Consider the following 19,034-nt stretch of genomic DNA (forward strand, 5'->3'; position numbering starts at 1 on the left):
TAATGTTTTCAAGGTACATCCATGTTGTAGCATGTATCACTACTCTCTTCTCTGGCTGAATAATATTCCTTTGTATTGGCACATCACATTTTGTTTATGCTTTCATCATTTGGTGGATATTTGAGTACGTTTAACCTTTTGATTACTCTGAAGAGTCCTGCTATGAACACTAGGTGCAAGTTTTTGTTTGAACACCTGTGTTTCAATTCTTTTGGGAACATGGAATTGCTGGGGTATAGAGTCTTGTTAGAACAATCTGGCACACGGAGGTTTCACACTAGTATTCAGTGTTTAAAATTTGAGCAGCACAAGCTAGTGGTTCTAATTGATTATATATGTTTAAGCTGGAGAACATTACATAAAGCAGGATAAGTGGAATTGCTGACTCATATGGTAATTCTTTAAAAAAATTTTTTTTTTTAAGTTTACTTATTTATTTTGAGAGAGAGTGAGAGAACATGAACACAAGTGAAGGAGGGGCAGAGAGAGAAGGAAAGAGAAAATCCCAAGTGGGCTCCCTGCTGTCAGCGCAGAACCCAACATGGGGCTCGATCTCATGAGCTATGAGATCATGACCTGAGCTGAAATCAAGAGCTTGGATGTTTAACCGACTGAGCCACCCAGGAGCCCCTCATATGGTAATTCTATGTTTAACTTTTTGACTAGTCAATCTATTCTCCATAACAGCATTTTACATTCCCACCAATAATGTATAAGTGCTCCAATTTCTCCACATTCTTGTCAATACTTGTTACTTTCTTTTTTCTTAATTCTAGTCATCCCAGAGGTGGTGAAGTGGTATCTCGTTGTGCTTTTTTTTTTAATGTTTATTTATTTTTGAGAGAGAGAAAGAGAGAGAGAGACAGACAGAGTGTGAGTGGGGGAGGGGCAGAGAGCGAGGGAGACAGAATCTGAAGCAGGCTGCAGGCTCTGAGCTGTCAGCACTGAGCCCGATGAGGGGCTCGAACCCAGGAACCGTGAGATCATGACCTGAGCCGAAGTCAGACGCTTAACTGAGCCACTCAGGTGCCTCTCACTGTGCTTTTGATTTGCATTTCCCTAATGATTAGTGATGAGTATCTTTTCATGTACTTGTTGGCCATTTGTATATTGTCTTTAGGAAAATGTCTCTTTAAGTCCTTTGCTTATTTAAAAACTGGGTTCTTTGCCTTTTTGTTATAGAGTTATAAAAGTTCTTTATATATTCTGGATACTAGACCTTTTCAGATATATGGTTTGCAAATATTTTCTACTGTTCTGTGAGTTATCTTTTCATTTTCTTGATGGTGTTCTTTGATATACAAAAGTTTTACATTTTGATGAAGGCCAATTTATCTAATTTTTTTTTGTTGTTTATGCTTTTGATGTTATATGGAATTTAAGATTTTGTCACCTGGACAAGGTCAATGTATAGGGAGAGAAAGGGATCTGAGGGGAAAGGGAACAGGGATTCCTTGAGGTCTTGATCTCCAGTTCAACCAGAAGATCTGAGCATTTATCTGGTTTTTATGATGTTCTCCAGCTTATATATATGTGTGTGTGTATATATATATATATATATTCAATAAATAAGAATATCTATATTGAATATATATATGTTCAATAGATTTGAAAATATATATTGAATATATATATGTTCAATAGATTAGAACCACTAGGTTGTGCTGCTCAAATTTTAACTATTGAATTTTAACCATTGAATTCTAGTGTGAAACCTCAGTATGCCAGGTTGTTTTGAAAACTAGTCCTAAATGGTATATGCAGTAATTAGAACATAATGTTTTCTGGTTTCAATTAAATTTCATTTGTAATAAAAAAGCATACATTTTTGGAAATGCATGCAATGTTGCTTGCAAAATGCTCCATTTACCACTCACTTTTGCAAAGTCAGGATTTGGGCCAAATCCAAACCCATTGTTTGTTTGGATGTTACTTGGTGGAACCTCACCCTCACTGAAGTAATATTCCATGGAAAAGATAGCCAAGTTTATGCATACCAGCTTTGGCACCAGGTGCTGCATTTGCCTGACGTCAAACAGCAGGTGAGAGTTTGAACCCAGGGGTTTCTCATATCAAATCTAAGACTCTGTCCCCTAGGCCATGCTTTCAAAGTACAGTCAGATGAATCATCTATTGGTCTTTCTTGACTGGCACTACTATTACTACTAGCTGCCCTTATTTTTGGAAGCTTTCCATATGCCAGGCATTGTGCCGAAAATCCTTACATCTGATCTTTCCAACAACCCAGCGAGTGTTCCATAATTATCCTTGTTTGACTACTGAAGAAACTGAACTGAGGTTAAATAACTTGTTCACCAAGGTCACACAGTGGTAAGTGTCAGAGCTAGAACTTAACCCAGATCTGACTCCAAAGCCCCTATTCAGAACCACCAAGCAAAACTATTATTTTAAAGATGACCGGGTACTGATGGGAATGCAAGCTGGTGCAGCCACTCTGGAAAACAGTATGGAGGTTCCTCAAAAAACTAAAAATAGAACTACCCTACACCCAGCAATTGTACTACTAGGCATTTATCCAAGGGATACAGGTGTGCTGTTTTGAAGGGACACATGCACCCCAATGTTTATAGCAGCACTATCAACAATAGCCAAAGTATGGAAAGAGCCCAAATGTCCATCGATGGATGAATGGATAAAGAAGATGTGGTATATCTATCTATACAATGGAGCATTACTCGACAATCAAAAAGAATGAAATCTTGCCATTTGCAATTACATGGATGGAACTGGAGGGTATTATGCTAAGTGAAATTAGTCAGAGAAAGACAAAAATTGTATGACTTCACTCACATGAGGACTTTAAGAGACAAACCAGATGAACATAAGGGAAGGGAACAAAAATAATATAAAAACAGGGAAGGGACAAAACAGAAGAGACTCACAAATATGGAGAACAAACTGAGGGCTACAAGAAGGGTTGTGGAAGGGGGGATGGGCTAAATGGGTAAGGGGCAGTAAGGAATCTACTCCTGAAATCATTGTTGCACTATATGCTAACTAATTTGGATGTAAATTTAAAAAAATAAAAAATAAAACAAGTTAAAATAAAAAAAAAATTAAAAAAAAAAAAAAGACTACCGGGTACTGAAAATTGACCTCGGCCTGAGTCCTCCCAGGTGACCAGCAAGCGGTTTCCCCAGCGCAGGCGCAGACCCCGCCCACCGCCCCTGCCTTTCGTCCCCTCCTCCTCAAAGTGCGCAGGCGCTCTCTCCGAGGTTGTATGGCGAAGTCTACGCAGAGGCGGTGCTGGCGTCGCGGCGGGGCTGTGGGCAGGCTTCGGCGCGCTGATGCGCTTGCGCGGGGCTAGATCCTCGGCCCTTTGGGGAGCGTGGAGATGGCGGCGGTTGGGGGACCTTCGCCGGAGCCGGCGGCTTCCGAACAGCCGGCGGAGCTCCCTGCGTCGGTGCGGGCGAGCATAGAGCGGAAGCGGCAGCGGGCGCTGATGCTGCGCCAGGCCCGGCTGGCGGCCCGGCCCTACCCGGCGACGGCGGCTGCGGCTACCGGAGGTTTGGGCCCTGGCGGCGCTGCCCCTTCCCTCTGGCGGGCCGGGTACCAAGTCCTGGGCGTGGCGTCGGCTGCCCCCTTGTCTGTGCTCCTGTCCTCCCGCAGTCCCGGGAGTCCGCTCGGCGGGCCGTGTCAAAGCGGGCTGTGCGAGACCGCCGGCGGGTCCGCGCTGGACCCCGGGCTTTCCTCACTGCACCTGGGCGGCCCAGCTGCCGTCTTTAGCTTGGGGATGCGGCCGCTCTCGCCGTCGGGAGGTACCAGCCAGTGTCGGTGGGCGCCTCAGCTTTCCCTTTCTGCTCTCTTCCTGATGTGCCTCTAGCAGTCCCAGCGGTAGTCCTCGTATAAAGCTTTTAGACTTGTAACCCATTGCAGGAATAATTCTGCACCGTTCCCGAATTCATCAACTCAACAAAGGGCGATTGAGTGCATATTCTGGACCCGGCACCGTGCTTGCTACGTGCTGGGGCACCAAGAGAGGTGGTGAGCTCCTGCCTTCGTGGGGCTCTCAAGAGTAGCGCTTGTTGTGCTTCACACCTTTCAAGTTAGCTAATTTGATTCTGTTAACTTGGAAAATAATTAGGGCAGGTTTTGGTACTGGTATTTTACTGAGGTGGTAACTGAGGACCAGGAAAGGAAGCGGATCTGCTGGGGTTCATAGGATCAAGTCCAACAGGTTAATCGGGACTAGAATTGAGGTTATATGATACTGGGTTCAGGGCCTTTCCTTGCCACTGACTGCCTCTTCTATGCAGCCATCTCTCAATTTTAAGAAGAAAGGCTGTTATTATGTCTAAATGTTATCTTCCCCCCTTTCTTAGGGCAGCCCTTAACTGCGTGTCTGTAATCTATGTATGTACGTTGCTGTGGTGTTATTTTCCACTGGAGCCAAGTAATAATCATTCCTAGGGATTGAAAATATAGTTTGGTTGACATGCACTTTTTTAGGACCACCTCTGTAACACGAAATACACATGTTCCTAAAGCCACGTCCCATTCTGTATGAGTAGGTGAGCACATGTAGAGCCCTTTTCATCAGCCAGAAGTAAGGAAGAACGCCAAGAGTCTGGGGCTGGCAGCATGTCTTTATATTTATACTGACCCTGAATCTGCAAATTCCAGCCACTTTTAATGGTTCTGGTCTCATCCTTTCTGTTTTCTAGTACTTTTTTTTATTAGTTTCTCAACTTGAGACGTTCTGGAGTCGGGACAAAAAGTTGTGCATTTGCGTTAATATTTGTGATTTTGTAAAGGTTTGTAGATCTGTACTAAATGGCTGTGGAACCCGGGTGTGTAATAGAACAATAAGCTGGTATAAAACTTTTGGTCATGGAAAGCAAGGTAGAATGAATATTCTGTAAGGTTTCCCAGGCACTGACCCAAGAACTGAACTGTGCTGCAACGTGGTATACAACCCGTTGTGCTTCAAGAGTTAGGTTTGGTGCTGAGATTTTTTATCTTTGCAGTACTTTTATTTCAGTGTACTGTACAATTTTCATTTTCTGACTGAGCTGTGATATAGGCCATGAAAAAGACTACTCCAGCTGGGGTAGTCAGGACCATCACTTGAGCAGGTGCTCAGTCATGCCAAGACAAAGCCCAATTTCTCCGCTGCCCCACCTTGCTGTTTCCTCAGACCTTTAGCACCACATTCTAAGCAAGTTCTTCTCCGTCTTTTTCATGGCATATGTCATAGATCAGTCTTTATCCACAGATGATGTGATTATGTATGTAGAATATACAGACTGTTTTACTCCTTTCCAACCTTTATGCCTGTTTTATTTTCTTATCATCTTCTGCTAGCTGGGCCCTTCAGTATAAAGTTGAGTAGAAGTGTTAATAGTGGACATCCTTGTCTTGTTTGATATCTATTAAATTTAAAGAAAGTTCCTGTTTATGCACAAGGGAACTTAAGGGCTTACCTAGTTAAATCATTGACCACTTTTACTTACTTTTTATAGGCGTGGCTAATGTAAAAGCAGCCCCAAAGATCACCGACACAGGAGGAGGCTTCATTCTAGAAGAGGAAGAAGAGGAACAATGTACAATTGGAAAAGTTGTCCATCAACCAGGTAAAGTGTATTTCCAGAAAGTTGGTATCTAGATTGGTCATTTTGAGTTACATGCATAATTCTTTGCAAACTGATGTTAAATAATACCTTCTTATAATCAGTGAGCAGGTTAGCTTTATAAGAGTCACAAAGTTTGGCAGTTTTGCTGGTAGATTAAAAATTAAACAGATTTAGCAATGATTAATTTAACTTGGGGTTTGTATACTTACGTTTGTTTTATGGTAGGCCAGGATAGCCAATATATTCACTGGTCGAATACTCAGTTATCTAGATAGGCTGAAATAAGGGGCTAGAACCCAAGAGATACAAGGTAGGACATTCTTTCTTTTGTTTGTTTGAAGGAAAAAAATGGGATATGTATCTGTATATATTTATCTTGGTGAGGCTTAAAAAACCCATTCTAGGGGCACCTGGGTGGCTCAGTTGGTTAAGTGTCCAACTTTGGCTGAGGTCATGATTTTATGATTCGTGAGTTTGAGCCTTGCATCAGGCTCTCTGCTGTCAGGGCAGAACCTGCTTTGGATCCTCCGTCTCCCTCTCTCTGCCCCTCCCCCGCTGGTTCTCTCTTTCTCTCTACCAAAATAAATAAATAGACTTAAAAAAATGCATTCTAGTTTTAGCTGTGGCAACAGAAATGTTATGTATTCACCAAGATGGGTAATAGTCTTGTTCTATTCTATGTGTGCCTAAACTCGTTTCAGAAGCTGAGACTTGAAGGATTAAAATATTTGTTCAGTTTGGGTGCCATATTTAAGAGGGATGTTGACACGTGTATAGTGTCCAAAACAGGGGGGTCAAAACAGAAGTCTTCAAATTGACACGTGAGGAACAGTTGTCAAACTGGTTAGGTTTAACTTAGGAACACTTCCAACTGCCTGCAAATGCAAGAAGTGCCCCGTTGTGGAAGAGAGCTCACACTGTGATTTGCTTTGGAGGGCAGAACTTGGAACAGTGGGTGACGATTACAGTATGGTGAGAGAGTATAATGAAGGAGTGCCTTACATATACTTAGCACTTTGCACTTACAGAATGTTGGCACATAGAGCATGTGAGCCTTATGGTGACTCTGTGAAATGGAAAAACTTTCTAACTATGTAAATTGCTGCCTCTAAATAGCAAAGCGTTGGAGGGGTTCAGAGATTAAAAGACCACCTGACCAGGATGTTTTAGAAAAACCCTATATGAGGAGGGAAGGCATTGAATGAAAGATCTTGAAAGTCTCTATGCTTTTATGGATATGAAGACTCATTGTAACTTTTTTCTGTAGATTTTGGAATCAACTGTGAGCTGTAAAGCCTATGCTTTTATTTAACAGATCACACAACAAATATTTATTGATAACCTATTGTAGTGCCTTCCTGCTTAACTAAGGTATGCATGTGGCATTGCTTGGTATGCTGCTGCTTGTAATAAGAACTTTGGTAAGGAATCTGTGGAAGTTAGGGAAAGTGTGTGTTGGTTTGCAAACTGGTCTGGTGCACAGACAGCAAGAGAGACCAAAGAAAGAGACCACTCCAGATTGGTAAGTGGCAGCGTTAATTAGCAAGGGAACTTATAAGGCTTGTCTTGGGTGGCTGCAAGACAAGCAGATCTCTGTGCCCACCTGCCAAATCTTAACAGTTTATATAGAGGCCTTAACTGGGTTCAGTCACATATTCAGGTCAGGTGGCCTCAATGACACTTACTCTCCCAAGGCTTTGTCCTTGGAACAGCTCCCACTGTGGGATTGATGGGCAGAATGTGCATTCCAAGAACAGGGTAGGGAGTGAGGAGTCTCTAATTGCCCAGGTCTGGCTCATGGGTCAGCTGGCCATCATGTCTTCTCTGTTACTTCCTTCAATAGTGTCTCCTTTGGGAGGCCAATTAGAAAAGGCCCTCATTCTCTGGGCTTAGTTTGGGCCAAGGTTCATGGCTTAAAAAGTGGTCATGGGCTGCATTTTGCCCCTGTTTGCCCCCTTGGCCAGATGCCTTTGCACAAGGGGGCTGGCACAACTTGATGTGGCTGACCTGTGTGGGTAGAAGAAAACAGGGAGAATGATTAATATTTTCTATCACGTTTTCTTTGTTAATTTTAAAGACCTTCAGCATAGCTGAGAAAATCAAAATTATTTGAGTCATTTGCCTATAAAGCAAAGCCTATCAAATGCTTTTATAATCTAGAACAGAGGTTTGTCAGAATAACCAAGAAGATGATAGGGGAAAGTGGGGGGGAAGGGGATCTAAAGGTACAGACTTTTAGTTACAGACTAAGTCATGAAGATGTAATGTACAGCATGGCAACTAGTTAATAGTACTGTACTGCACATTTAAAAGTTGCTAGGAGACTAGATCTTAAAGGTTCTCATAAGAGAAATTTTTGTAACTATGGCAACAGATGTTAACTAGACTTATTGTGATAATTTCACAATATATGTATAAATATTGAATCATTATGTTGGACATGTGAAACTCATACAATATAGCACTTACACCTCAAAAAGATATGTGTGTGTTGGGGGGTGGGGTGTATACACACATGTGCATGTGTTAGCTCTGTCCACAGAAAGGGACTTGAAGTGAAGATAGCCCAGTAGCAATGAGCATACCTGGTGTCCAGATCTTAGATTCTGATACTGTTCCCCCACTAACAGGAACCAGGGCCCTTCAGAGAAATAGCTGATTCTAGGGTTGGGGCAGGATGGCTACCAGGTGAGTTTGGGGCATTTTGTAATGCCAGTAATATAGAAGTATTCAAAAAGTAATAGAGGTATGTTACAGGGACATAAGAGCCAGCTTGAAGGGGCTCCTGCTGGCCACATCTGAGATAAATTGAGCACCAAAGTAATTAAGGACACTAATAAATTATATACCATTGGAAAATACAGGAATCCATGAGTCTATATCAATAATAAATACATGAATAAATGAATGGCCAGTGGGGAAGGATCTTGCATACAGTTGACTGCCAGTTTCCACATGGCAGATTTAAAGGGATTGATGGAATTGAAAAATCATTATGTAATTTAAAACTTTTCATTATAAAGAGTTTTTAAAATTAGGAAAATATCTGCACCTTTTATGGCTTTTGATTAGTAATGCTATGCAGTAGCCTCCTAATTGGTATTTCTGACTGCAGTTTATCTCCATTCTAACACATTCTGTAATCAGTTTTTTGAAGATATCATTTTGACTATATTTTAGCTTTTCCTTTTGTCTATAGCTATGTCCCTCTAATGTTTTACAAGGAAGAGTGATATTTTTGTTGGAGTTTGGAGATTAGTGGAATTGAGGGATGGTAGAATATTAACTGACCTTGTGGTGTTGGGAGTAGGTAAGGGAAGGCAGTGGTAGGAATGTATTGAACAAATTGTGAACAAATGATAACTCTTCCTATTGGGAGTTGTGGCGGTTCTTAGAGCGGGGCTTGGCAGTAGCAGTCATCCTGAAGAGAACCAATTGTATAGGATAAAGATCCCTAGCTAGGTGTTTGAAGTCCTTAAAAAAACTGAGCTTTACCTAGTGTAGTTTCTGTGCTGGGAATTGAGGGTAGATAGCCAAATATAATCTTTACCCTCAAGTTTACAGTCTTGTGGTTGAGATCAATGCATTTGCTCTGTTCATGGTGGTGTTGGGGGCCGGGTGGAATGGAGGGAGAGAAAAAGTTTCCCATTTGAAAGTGAATCCTGTGTTGTCTCTTCTAGTGTTAACTTGCTCTTTGCTGCTTTCCCCATGTTATGTGTTAGTGCCCGTCTTCCTGTCTAAGCAGCTCCCTCCCCTCCCTTCGACTCTGGGACTAACCTTTCTCTCAGAAGTATGGTGGTAGGCCAGATAGGGTCCCCACAGATGTCCACCGTCTAATCACCCTGGAACCCATGATATGTTACCTTCTGTATCAAAAAGGAATTTGCAGATATTATTAAGGTTAAAGACCTTGAGATGTGGGAGATTATTCTCTATTATCCAGGTGGGCCCGGTATACTCACAGAGATACTTAAAAGTAAAAGACAGGAGAGAGTCACAGGGAGATGTGATTATGGAAGAAGCCAGAGTGGTGTGAGAAACTGCTACTTCCAGCTTTGAAGATGGAGGAAGGAAGTCATGGGTCAAGGAAGGCAGGCAGCTTCTAGAAGCTGGAAATGGCAGGTAATAGATTGTCCCCTAAAACTTCCGGAAAGGAATGCAGCCCTGCATACACCTTGACTTTAGCCCACTGAGACCTGTGTCAGACCCGCAAACTTCAGATCTGTAACATAATAAACTTGTGTTGTTTTCAGTCAGTAAATTTGTGGTAATTTGTTACAAGCAGCAATATGAAACTGATACAAGTACCTCACACATAGGTTTTGTGTTCAAAAATACTTGATGAATTGATAGTTTTTTCCTTAAAATTTTAAGGTAAGTATAAGATTACCTAATCATGTTTTGTCTTTTAGGTAAATGTATTTGCATCAGTTATAAAGTACATACTGATAAATTTAAGATAGGGGAAAATCTATTGTTCTGTTATAAAAAAGGACACTTAAAGAATTAACCTTCCTTTCTTTAGGACCTGTTATGGAATTTGATTATGCGATATGTGAAGAGTGTGGTAAAGAATTTATGGATTCTTACCTTATGAACCACTTTGATTTGGCAACTTGTGACAACTGCAGGTACTTACTTCAGACAGTGTTCTCAGTTGCTAAAATTTAATGTTTGCATGCAGCTTTAGGGCAAATCAATAATTAGAGCCATTTGGATTTAATATTTTCTTAGTAATTATGATTTTTGTTTTGGGTGTTTCCTAAAATTTCTGTGACTTCCATCTTGCTAAAGAAATACGGAAGCCCGTGCTTGTGAAAGTTATGATGTGTCGCATAAACAGGAAGGATGGCCCTGATTCAGCCATAGATATGTCCTCTCCTTTCTGTGGGCCTGGTGGGTCTTTACCATCTCTCAGTAGCAGGTTCCTAACCTCTCTCTTCCCCCAGCTGCTAAGGGTCCCCTGTGCTTACCCCAGTGTGTGTAGACATACTGGTCAGAGGACTGGGGCCTTCAGTGAGAGGAAGGGAGTGAAGCGTCTCCAGCCACTCCCCTGGCACTCTCAGAGCACCCCCTTCCATGCCTGCTTTACTCTCCTGAATGGGCAGGGGGAGAAGAGATGAGGAAAACTCACATTCTTCTCTCATCCTTTTTCTTCTTTTCCTAGCTGCTGTCCTCTTCTTCTGTCACCCCAGGATAATCCTTCTCATTCCACATGGTTTTGTCCCTGCTGTTTACCCCAGCCGCATCCTGTGTTGGTGTCTTTCATGCCTTAAGACCCTACCTTGGAGTCTTACTTAGCCCTCTTATCTGTTCCCTGGTCCCACTTCTTGGACCTGCTGCCCTAGACCTTTTGCTCACCTGCCTGGAGGACTTGCCCTTTCTGAGTCCCTGCTGCAGCCATCAGGAGTCATCCCCATTGACTTGTTGCTGTGTAGGATCTTGAGAAGATAGAATCCTGAGAAGATAGAGATGTTTCTGGTCTTGTGATTGGATCTGTGACTGGAAATTCCTGTTGGAATTACAAACAATATAAAGTCTCTTCCCATTGACACACAGTGGTTAAGGTCCACAGTATTGTCACTCTTTAAAGTACGGATAGCTTTTGGGAACAAAATTACCACGCATGATCTTATTTCCATGAGAAATTGATGTATCACTTTAAAGAAAGTTGTGGAAAGTAGTCTGGAAAAAAGATATTTTTAAACTTCAAAGTAATTAGGAACACAGCCCTCCATTCTGTTTCCTTTCAAAATTTTTGAAGATTTTAATTTTAGTACAGTGTTGTTTACCTGTCACCTCCTTTAGCTTAAACTTCCAAATTATTTAGCTTTCATAAAGTTATTTCTAATGTTGAGTCTCCCCTACCTGATCTGTACCTCATTTCAGTGAAGGCCAGTTTTATTTACCGTATCTCTGCTTATCCAGTGTTTATTCCAAATCCATTTGGCTCTGTTGTTCATTCCATATGCTCACTCAGTTTATCCCCTTACCCCCTCACCCACTTCTACCTCAGCTGAGGCCACCATCAGCCCTTGCCTGGAGCACCGCACTGGTGGTCTTCTAACTGGCCTGTGTCCCCCACTTTGCACCATTGGCCTCTTCTATGTAGATGTTTTAGTTAGAACTTGTCAACGGTTCTTAATCCATCTGGAATAGAATGGTCTCACCGCTGCTTACAGGGCCCCTGCCTGTCTTTAACTTGATCTCCCATCGTTCCTCACCTTCGTCCCTCCCTTTAAGCCTTCTGGTCACACCGGCTCACTGCAAAGCACATTCCTGCCTTAGAGCTTCTGTTCTCTCTGGTTAGGATGTTCTTTCTCCAGCTTTTCAAATAGGATGTTCTCTTTTTATTTTTTTTAATGTTTGTTTATTTTTTGGGAGAGAGAGAGGGGGAGAGACACACACACAGAATCTGAAGCAGGCTCCAAGCTCTGAGCTGTCAGCACAGAGGCCGACACGGGGCTTGAACTCAGGAGCCATGAGATTATGACCTGAGCCGAAGTCGGACACTTTAACTGAGCCACCCAGGCACCCCTTGATGTTCTCTAACTTTTTAAGGGCCCTCCTCAAATGCCCTCTCATCAGTGGCCTTCTTTGATTACCCAGTCTACCAGAAAATTTCTTTTCCCTTGCCATGCTTTATGTTCCTTTATAGCACTTTTATCTGTCATGATGTTTGCTTATTGATTGTCTTCTCCTAACCAGAATGGGAGCTTCATGAAAACACGGCTTTGTTTTCTTCTTTGCTGTATTCCTAGTACCTGTACCTAGTACCTTCCATGTATCTGGCATGTATGTGGAGAAAAAATAAATGAGAAGAACTATGTAATTGACTATGTCTCCATTTTTACCTTGGCTTTGAAAAAGCTCAAAGCCAACTGGAAACTGAACTGTGTTGGGACAGTTGGACCTTGCATATTTATATTCCTTATAGCTCACTCATCCTGACTTTGTGCTTTGATTTGTATTTTCTTACTCATTGAGTCTTAGTTCTCCATTATATTTACTGTACTCATATTAAGAGATTTCAAATCCATTGTGGAAAAGAGGGACTTTAAGTAGAAAAGAAATTCTTACAGTGTTAAATGACCTGGATCTATGGCTAATATAATCTAGCTTCTCCAAATAAGTATTTTTCTGTTAGAATTTTTACGCTGCTAACTTGACTGTGAGAGTCCAAGGAAAAACTTTTATGTTTAGGCATGCATGCCCCTAGGTTGTTGGACTATTTGAAAACTTAGTTTATTTAAAGTAGCTAACTTAGTACTGGACTTCATTTGTTTTCAGAGATGCTGATGATAAACACAAGCTCATAACTAAAACAGAAGCCAAACAAGAATACCTTCTGAAAGACTGTGATTTAGAAAAAAGAGAACCAGCTCTTAAATTCATTGTGAAGAAGAATCCTCATCATTCACAATGGGGTGATATGAAACTCTACTTAAAATTGCAGGTCTCTGATAAGTTATACTCATGTTAAACCCTCGATCAGGTGAAGTTTTAACAATAAACTAGTGATAATTAGTTTAGTTTTTGCTTACAGTTAAAAAGATCCTTTTCCTTTTGTTGTTTTGCTTACAAGTTGCGGTCATATGTGATGACATTTAATAACATTTTACTTTTTGGAGTGGTACTTTGGGCAAATATATTACTATGGAGTAATGTTACTAGTGCAATTAGGGAACTAAAAAACTTGGGAGTTAAGGGTTAGGCTCCATTTCCCTACACACCCACCCTCCAATGAAATTCTTAAAAAGTTTCAGGAATTTCACAAATGCCTAAGATCTAACTCCACTTGGGAAATAATCATCTGGAACCCTGTCAAGTGTCCAAGTAACTCTACTGTGTCTCACAGTGGATCTTCTCAATTCCTCATGTGGTGGTGATGGTGGTATAGGTGTGCAGAGATAGTTACCCACACCCATAAGGAGTCACTAGCAGCCTCCTGTATCTATCCCACAATGGTACAGAGGTTATATTTTTGTGCCAGTATATAAAAAAATACGGAGAGGCATTGCTTTAGAGCAGTTTGATTGGAAAATACTAGAAAACCCTAGTATCTCCAAATAAAATTAAGAAGCTGCATTGTAGGGGTGCCTGGCTGACTCAGTCAGTAGTACATGCAACTCTTGATCTCAGGGCGTGAGTTGCTTCATGTTGGTGTGGAGCCTACTTAAAGATTAAAATAAATAAATAAGTAAATAAATAAATAAATAAATAGTAAAACCAACCATTTATTGAATTTTATTAAACCTAAGACACTGTTGATTAGAAGATTCACTATTATTTTATGTACCATTAACAATTAAAAAATGCGAACCCAATGCTTTCTCATTACTTGAGGCTTTTATTTTACACTTACTGGAATAGTGCCATCAGACTTAGTATAGTTTATTTTATTTTATTTTTTTGCTATACGTCATGCTTGTGCATACATAAATAGGAGAATGCAAGTACGGATAAGATATTCCTAAACTTCTTTGCATTCAGAGTCCAGTTCTTCTGAATTGCCTTTTGACTCAGTTGTTAAAGTACCAGAAAGCAGATTGCTGCTGCAGCATCTTCAGGGGTATTAAATTGTGGAAAATGTGATGCTTTAGAATTTAGGAAATGCCAGTATATCCCTTTATTATGTTAAGAGGAAATTTGAGCTTGGCTACCTTGATTGATATTTTGGTCCCCTTAACATTATTGTGAGAGAGAGCCTAAGCATAATTCTTAGTATGTATGTGAGTCTCCTAAATGTAAATAAATATTATAAAGAGTAAAGATATTATAATGCAAAGTTTTAAAACAAGAATAAGGCTTTTAGGTCATTCAGGTACCAAAGTTTAAAAACAAGTTGATACTCTAAAGATCAGAAATTAGTCAAGTGGATGGAAACCGTAATGAACTGAAGAGGAGGAAAGGAGTAGTTATGGGTTCTCTGTGGTAGGAGGGTTTTTGGAGGTGACCTCATACTGAGATGGCTATGGCTAAGTTTTTTGGTGAGTGTGACAAAACTTATCAGATGCACCAACTACTTGTACTTCTGTGAATTTATGTGAAAACAATGTATCCGAGAAATAATTATAGTCAGAGGACAGCTTTTCTATTTATAGTCTAATTAAGCATACATTTATTGAGGGTTTTATAGGCTTAAATAGAAGTATTATTGAGTTTCTAAGCACTAATTTTTAAAAAATTATTTATTTTTAAATTTACATCCAAGTTAGCATATGGTGCAACAATGATTGCAGGAGTAGATTCCTTAATGACCCTTACCCATTTAGCCCATCCCCCCTCCCACAACCCCTCCAACAACCTTCTGTTTGTTCTCTATATTTAAGAGTCTCTTATGTTTTGTCTCCCTCCCTGTTTTTATATATTTTTGCTTCTTTTCCCTTATGTTCATCTGGTTTGTCTCTTAAAGTCCTCATATGAGTGAAGTCATATAATATTTGTCTTTCTCTGACTAATTTCGCTTAGCATAATACCCTCCAGTTCCATCCACGTAGTTGCAAATGGCAAGATTTCATTCTTTTTGATTGCCGAGTAATACTCCATTGTATGTATGTGTGTATATATATATATATATATATATATACGTATATACATATATATACATATATATATATACACACACACACACACATATATATATATATATATATATATATATATATATATACATACATACACCCACCACATCTTCTTCCATTCATCCATCGATGGATATTTGGGCTCTTTCCCTACTTTAGCTATTATTGATAGCACTGCTATAAACATTGGGGTGCATGTGCCCCTTTGAAACATCATACCTGTATCCCTTGGGTAAATACCTAGTAGTACAATTGCTGGGTTGTAGGGTAGTTCTATTTTTAATTTTTTGAGGAACCTCCATACTGTTTTCCAGGGTGACTGCACCAGTTTGCATTCCCACCAGCAATCTAAGTGCTATTTTTTTAAAGTTTATTTATTTTGAGAGAGTGCACTCGAGGAGGGGAGGGGCAGAGAGAGAGGGAGAATCCCAAATAGGCTCCACACTGTCAGTGCAGAGCCCAACATGGGGCTCAATGTCATGAACAGTGACATCATGACCTAAGCTGAAATCAAGAATGGGACACTTAACCGACTGAGCCACCCAGGCACCCGTCTAAGCACTATTTAATCTCTTAAAAAAATTTCAAATACTTACAAAATTGCCTTTGAGTGAGATCATGTTTTGGTGCTCACGGATTTAATCATTAAAACTTTATAATACTTAACAACTCTGAATGACAGCTTATTTAAATATGGATTCTGTGTTGTAGATTGTGAAGCGGTCTCTTGAAGTTTGGGGCAGTCAGGAAGCATTAGAAGAAGCAAAGGAAGTTCGACAAGAAAACCGAGAAAAAATGAGACAGAAAAAGTTTGATAAGAAAGTAAAAGGTAAGTGGCTACATTTATCTCATGAAGGACCGTGTTTTACTGACTTGCAAAAAGACTTTAGCTAAGTTCTTCTTGTTTAAAGATCTGTCACCAGTAGATTGGTAAGTTTTTTCATAGATTAAAGAAAAAAAGACTTAAAGTTTGCCCCCAGTAGGTGTTTGAGGCTCTCGGTGCAAACCTCACAGTACTGCAGTTCTAAAAAGCATGTAAGTCCTCCTCTTAAAGTGAATTATGTTTTTATGTAGGAATAGTGGGAGGATCAGGGATATCTCCCTAGTCAAGGATATGGTATCAGTTCAGTCTTAATTAGATATGACTAACAGGGTTATAAACATCAAGGATATCCACCAGCAAACTTCTCTAATTGCTTAAAATGAAAAAATTCTGCCTCGGTGTTAGTCATCTAATTTAGTAGCTAGAAAGAGCCTTCTCGCGTCAGTGGGTCTAATCCTTTTTTGTTTATATGTGAGTAAAAGACCTAGAAAGGTAGAGTGACTTGTTAACTAGATCATTATTAGCGAGGTGGGACTGGAACCAGGCTTTCCTAACTGAAAGTCTGCATTGGTACATTCATTCCTCTGTCCAGACATCTGTCTATCCATTCCTTTGTCCATCTATCTCCGTATTTGTTTGTCCATCCATCCAGTTACGCATATGTGTGTAAGTCTGTCGTCATCCATCTGTCCATCAGTGCATCCAGGAATTAGTGTCAACTATGTTCCAGGTACTGTGCTGACATAAATGCTGGAGTCAGAGTTGGTCAGAAGAGAAAGGCCAGTAAACTTAATATCATATTGGAGCATGATAAGTACTGTGATAGTGGTGAGCACAGGGTGCTCCCGGAGCAGTAGGAGCATTGTTTGCTGTATCGCAGAATCCCTAGAAAGAGTCTTACACAGTAGGCATAAATGTTCCTTATACAGTAATTGTCGAGTCCCAGTGTGGTGTCAGGTGTATATAGATAGCATGTATCCTATGTATTTACAGGGCTCTGCATATACTGAATTGATCCATTTAAAATGAGGGTCTTAGCCATAATAAATACTTTTGTATGTATTTAGGATTTAGAAGAGGTTTTGGGAGATAGTTCAGATGTCTTAAAAAAGAACAAGAAATTTTTGAATATAAGCCTGCCTTGTTTCTTCGTGAGGATATGTTTTCCTCTCTTTTCATCATAAGATTAATTCATGTGCAGTACAGAAAAGTTAGGAAACTGCAAAGAACTTGTATTCTAATTCCCAGAGACCATCAGTAGTGATGTTTTAATGTCTGGTTTTTTAGTTCTTTTCAATGCATAGACCCTTTAAAATTATTTCTTATAAAAATGGAATTTTATGAAGCTAATTAAAACAACCTCTTAACATCCCTATTTATATTTTTATGTAAATTATAGTTACTTAAAATACCAGCTCCTGAATCAGAGGGTAAGCACACTTTTATGACTTTGTTAGAAGTTTCCTGTTGCAAACTGTGCCATATAAAAGCATTTCATTGAAGAATCTTCCCCAAATTAGCCACTGCTGTACCAAGCCATTGAAAATACCTGCAAGAATCAACTGAGAGGCTTTGCAAAGACTTTTAAATTTGGTCCTTTTCATCTTTTATTAGGTTATGCTCTACCTCACGCTTTACTCTAGCCCTTCCTTCTTCCTGCGTCAAGGAGAGCCCTGAAGGGTACAGTAACAGAGGGCTTCTTACTGGGTTTGAAAGAGGAGGGCAGAATTACAGACTAGTTACACATCAGCCTGGGGTTTTTACTACAGCTACCCTGAATCAGTCACCTCAACTCTTCCTTCTCTACTGCCTCTTTAAGCAACTTTCCTGGTGGTGTTTTGGTACAGACAGTAATATATGGATAAAGGAGTTAGAAACTTAGACCTTCAGAGTGATCAAAGACTTTAAAAAGGAGGGCTATCTGTAGTTTTTATTGAGATTACTATTTCCTGTAGTTTGGTCAAGATGTCTTCTTCTAAAGGTGGCTAAATTTCTCTAATTTGACTAACAATAAAAGATGATGGCATCTGTTTTATGCTTTTTGCTATAAAAATTAAGGTAATCCTGTAGATCAACTATTAGTTTGAATAGAACAGTTCTTTTGAGATTTACACAATTTTCATAGGTATTAAATATAATTGGCTGTATCAAATTGCTGCCATTAATCACCAGATAAAACTGGATTTTCCTCTTCCTTGAAGAGTTCGAATTTTCCCTGAATTTTTTCTTGGACCTCTTAAGACTGGTTTCTTTAATTCAGTTCATTTCCTGTCTGGATGAAGCATGCCTTTTTGAGGAAATTTTTTCTGAGTGGTTACAGAAGTGGTAGAGTTTCCAAGTCCCTATAAATCTTAGAATGTTTTTCTGTTTCCTTTGCATTTGAAAACCTGAGTTCTCTCTCAACTATATAAGCATTACTCCATGTCTTCTGGTGTTTAATGTGCAGAGGTCAGCGTGATACCCTCTTTAATTATGGCTTCTTCTTGTTGGTTTACTTTAGAAGTTGGTGAATATGTTCCAGTCCTCCTGACTAGGCCACAAAGGGCTGAGAGTGGAGTAGACACTGTAGAGATTAGAAACAAGGACCTTACCATGCAGTTTGCTCAGAACAGAGAGGAATAAAAGCAAGTCTAAAAGTCTTTTAGTTGAAAAGAAATTGGAACCTGGTTCCTCTTGGTCTTCTGGTTTTGATCCACAAAGAAGCTGACACAAAGCTTACTTAATGTAAAGGTAAGAGATTACATTTACCTGCTTTTAGAATATGATCTACTTTAGCAGTTTGAGAAAGAATTGATCTTACTACAGAAGAAATTTAAGTATAAATAGCATAAAGTATTTACAAATACAGACAAAGTGAGAGACAAGAATTGTCAGCAAATTCACATTGTTATAGATCTCTCAAATCCAAGAAGGCATAAGTAGAAATGATGGCGTCACTGCTGCTCAGTTTAACTGGATTTCAGAAAATGCCCTGCGTGCTGGCTTTGCTCAGATGAGAACTTTCAGTTGGTGCAGATACACGGAACGTTCTGG

At 40.0% G+C, this 19,034-nt stretch overlaps 1 protein-coding gene across 8 annotated transcripts in view; it reads left to right on the forward strand.

Moving 5' to 3' along the window:
• The first annotated feature begins 3,224 nt into the window (after positions 1-3,224).
• The window catches only part of XPA (XPA, DNA damage recognition and repair factor), a 30,031-nt gene continuing 14,221 nt past the window's right edge, over positions 3,225-19,034 (forward strand). For 5 of the 8 annotated variants that reach the window (XR_008291103.1, XR_008291104.1, XR_008291105.1 and 2 more), the window contains exons 1-5: positions 3,228-3,527; positions 5,484-5,594; positions 10,120-10,225; positions 12,885-13,050; positions 15,890-16,007. Coding sequence is in view for 1 of the 8 variants with exons in the window: in XM_027039507.2 (XP_026895308.1) it covers positions 3,356-3,527; positions 5,484-5,594; positions 10,120-10,225; positions 12,885-13,050; positions 15,890-16,007 (673 nt within the window). In the remaining 7 variants the exon portion in view is untranslated. Of the gene's footprint in view, positions 3,528-3,616; positions 3,780-5,483; positions 5,595-10,119; positions 10,226-12,884; positions 13,051-15,889; positions 16,008-18,501; positions 18,732-19,034 lie in introns of those variants that run through there. The other 3 variants (XR_008291107.1, XR_008291108.1, XR_008291109.1) reach the window with 2 other exon arrangements.

Source organism: Acinonyx jubatus, chromosome D4 (assembly GCF_027475565.1).
Source record: "Acinonyx jubatus isolate Ajub_Pintada_27869175 chromosome D4, VMU_Ajub_asm_v1.0, whole genome shotgun sequence".
NCBI classification, from domain to species: Eukaryota; Metazoa; Chordata; class Mammalia; order Carnivora; family Felidae; genus Acinonyx; species Acinonyx jubatus.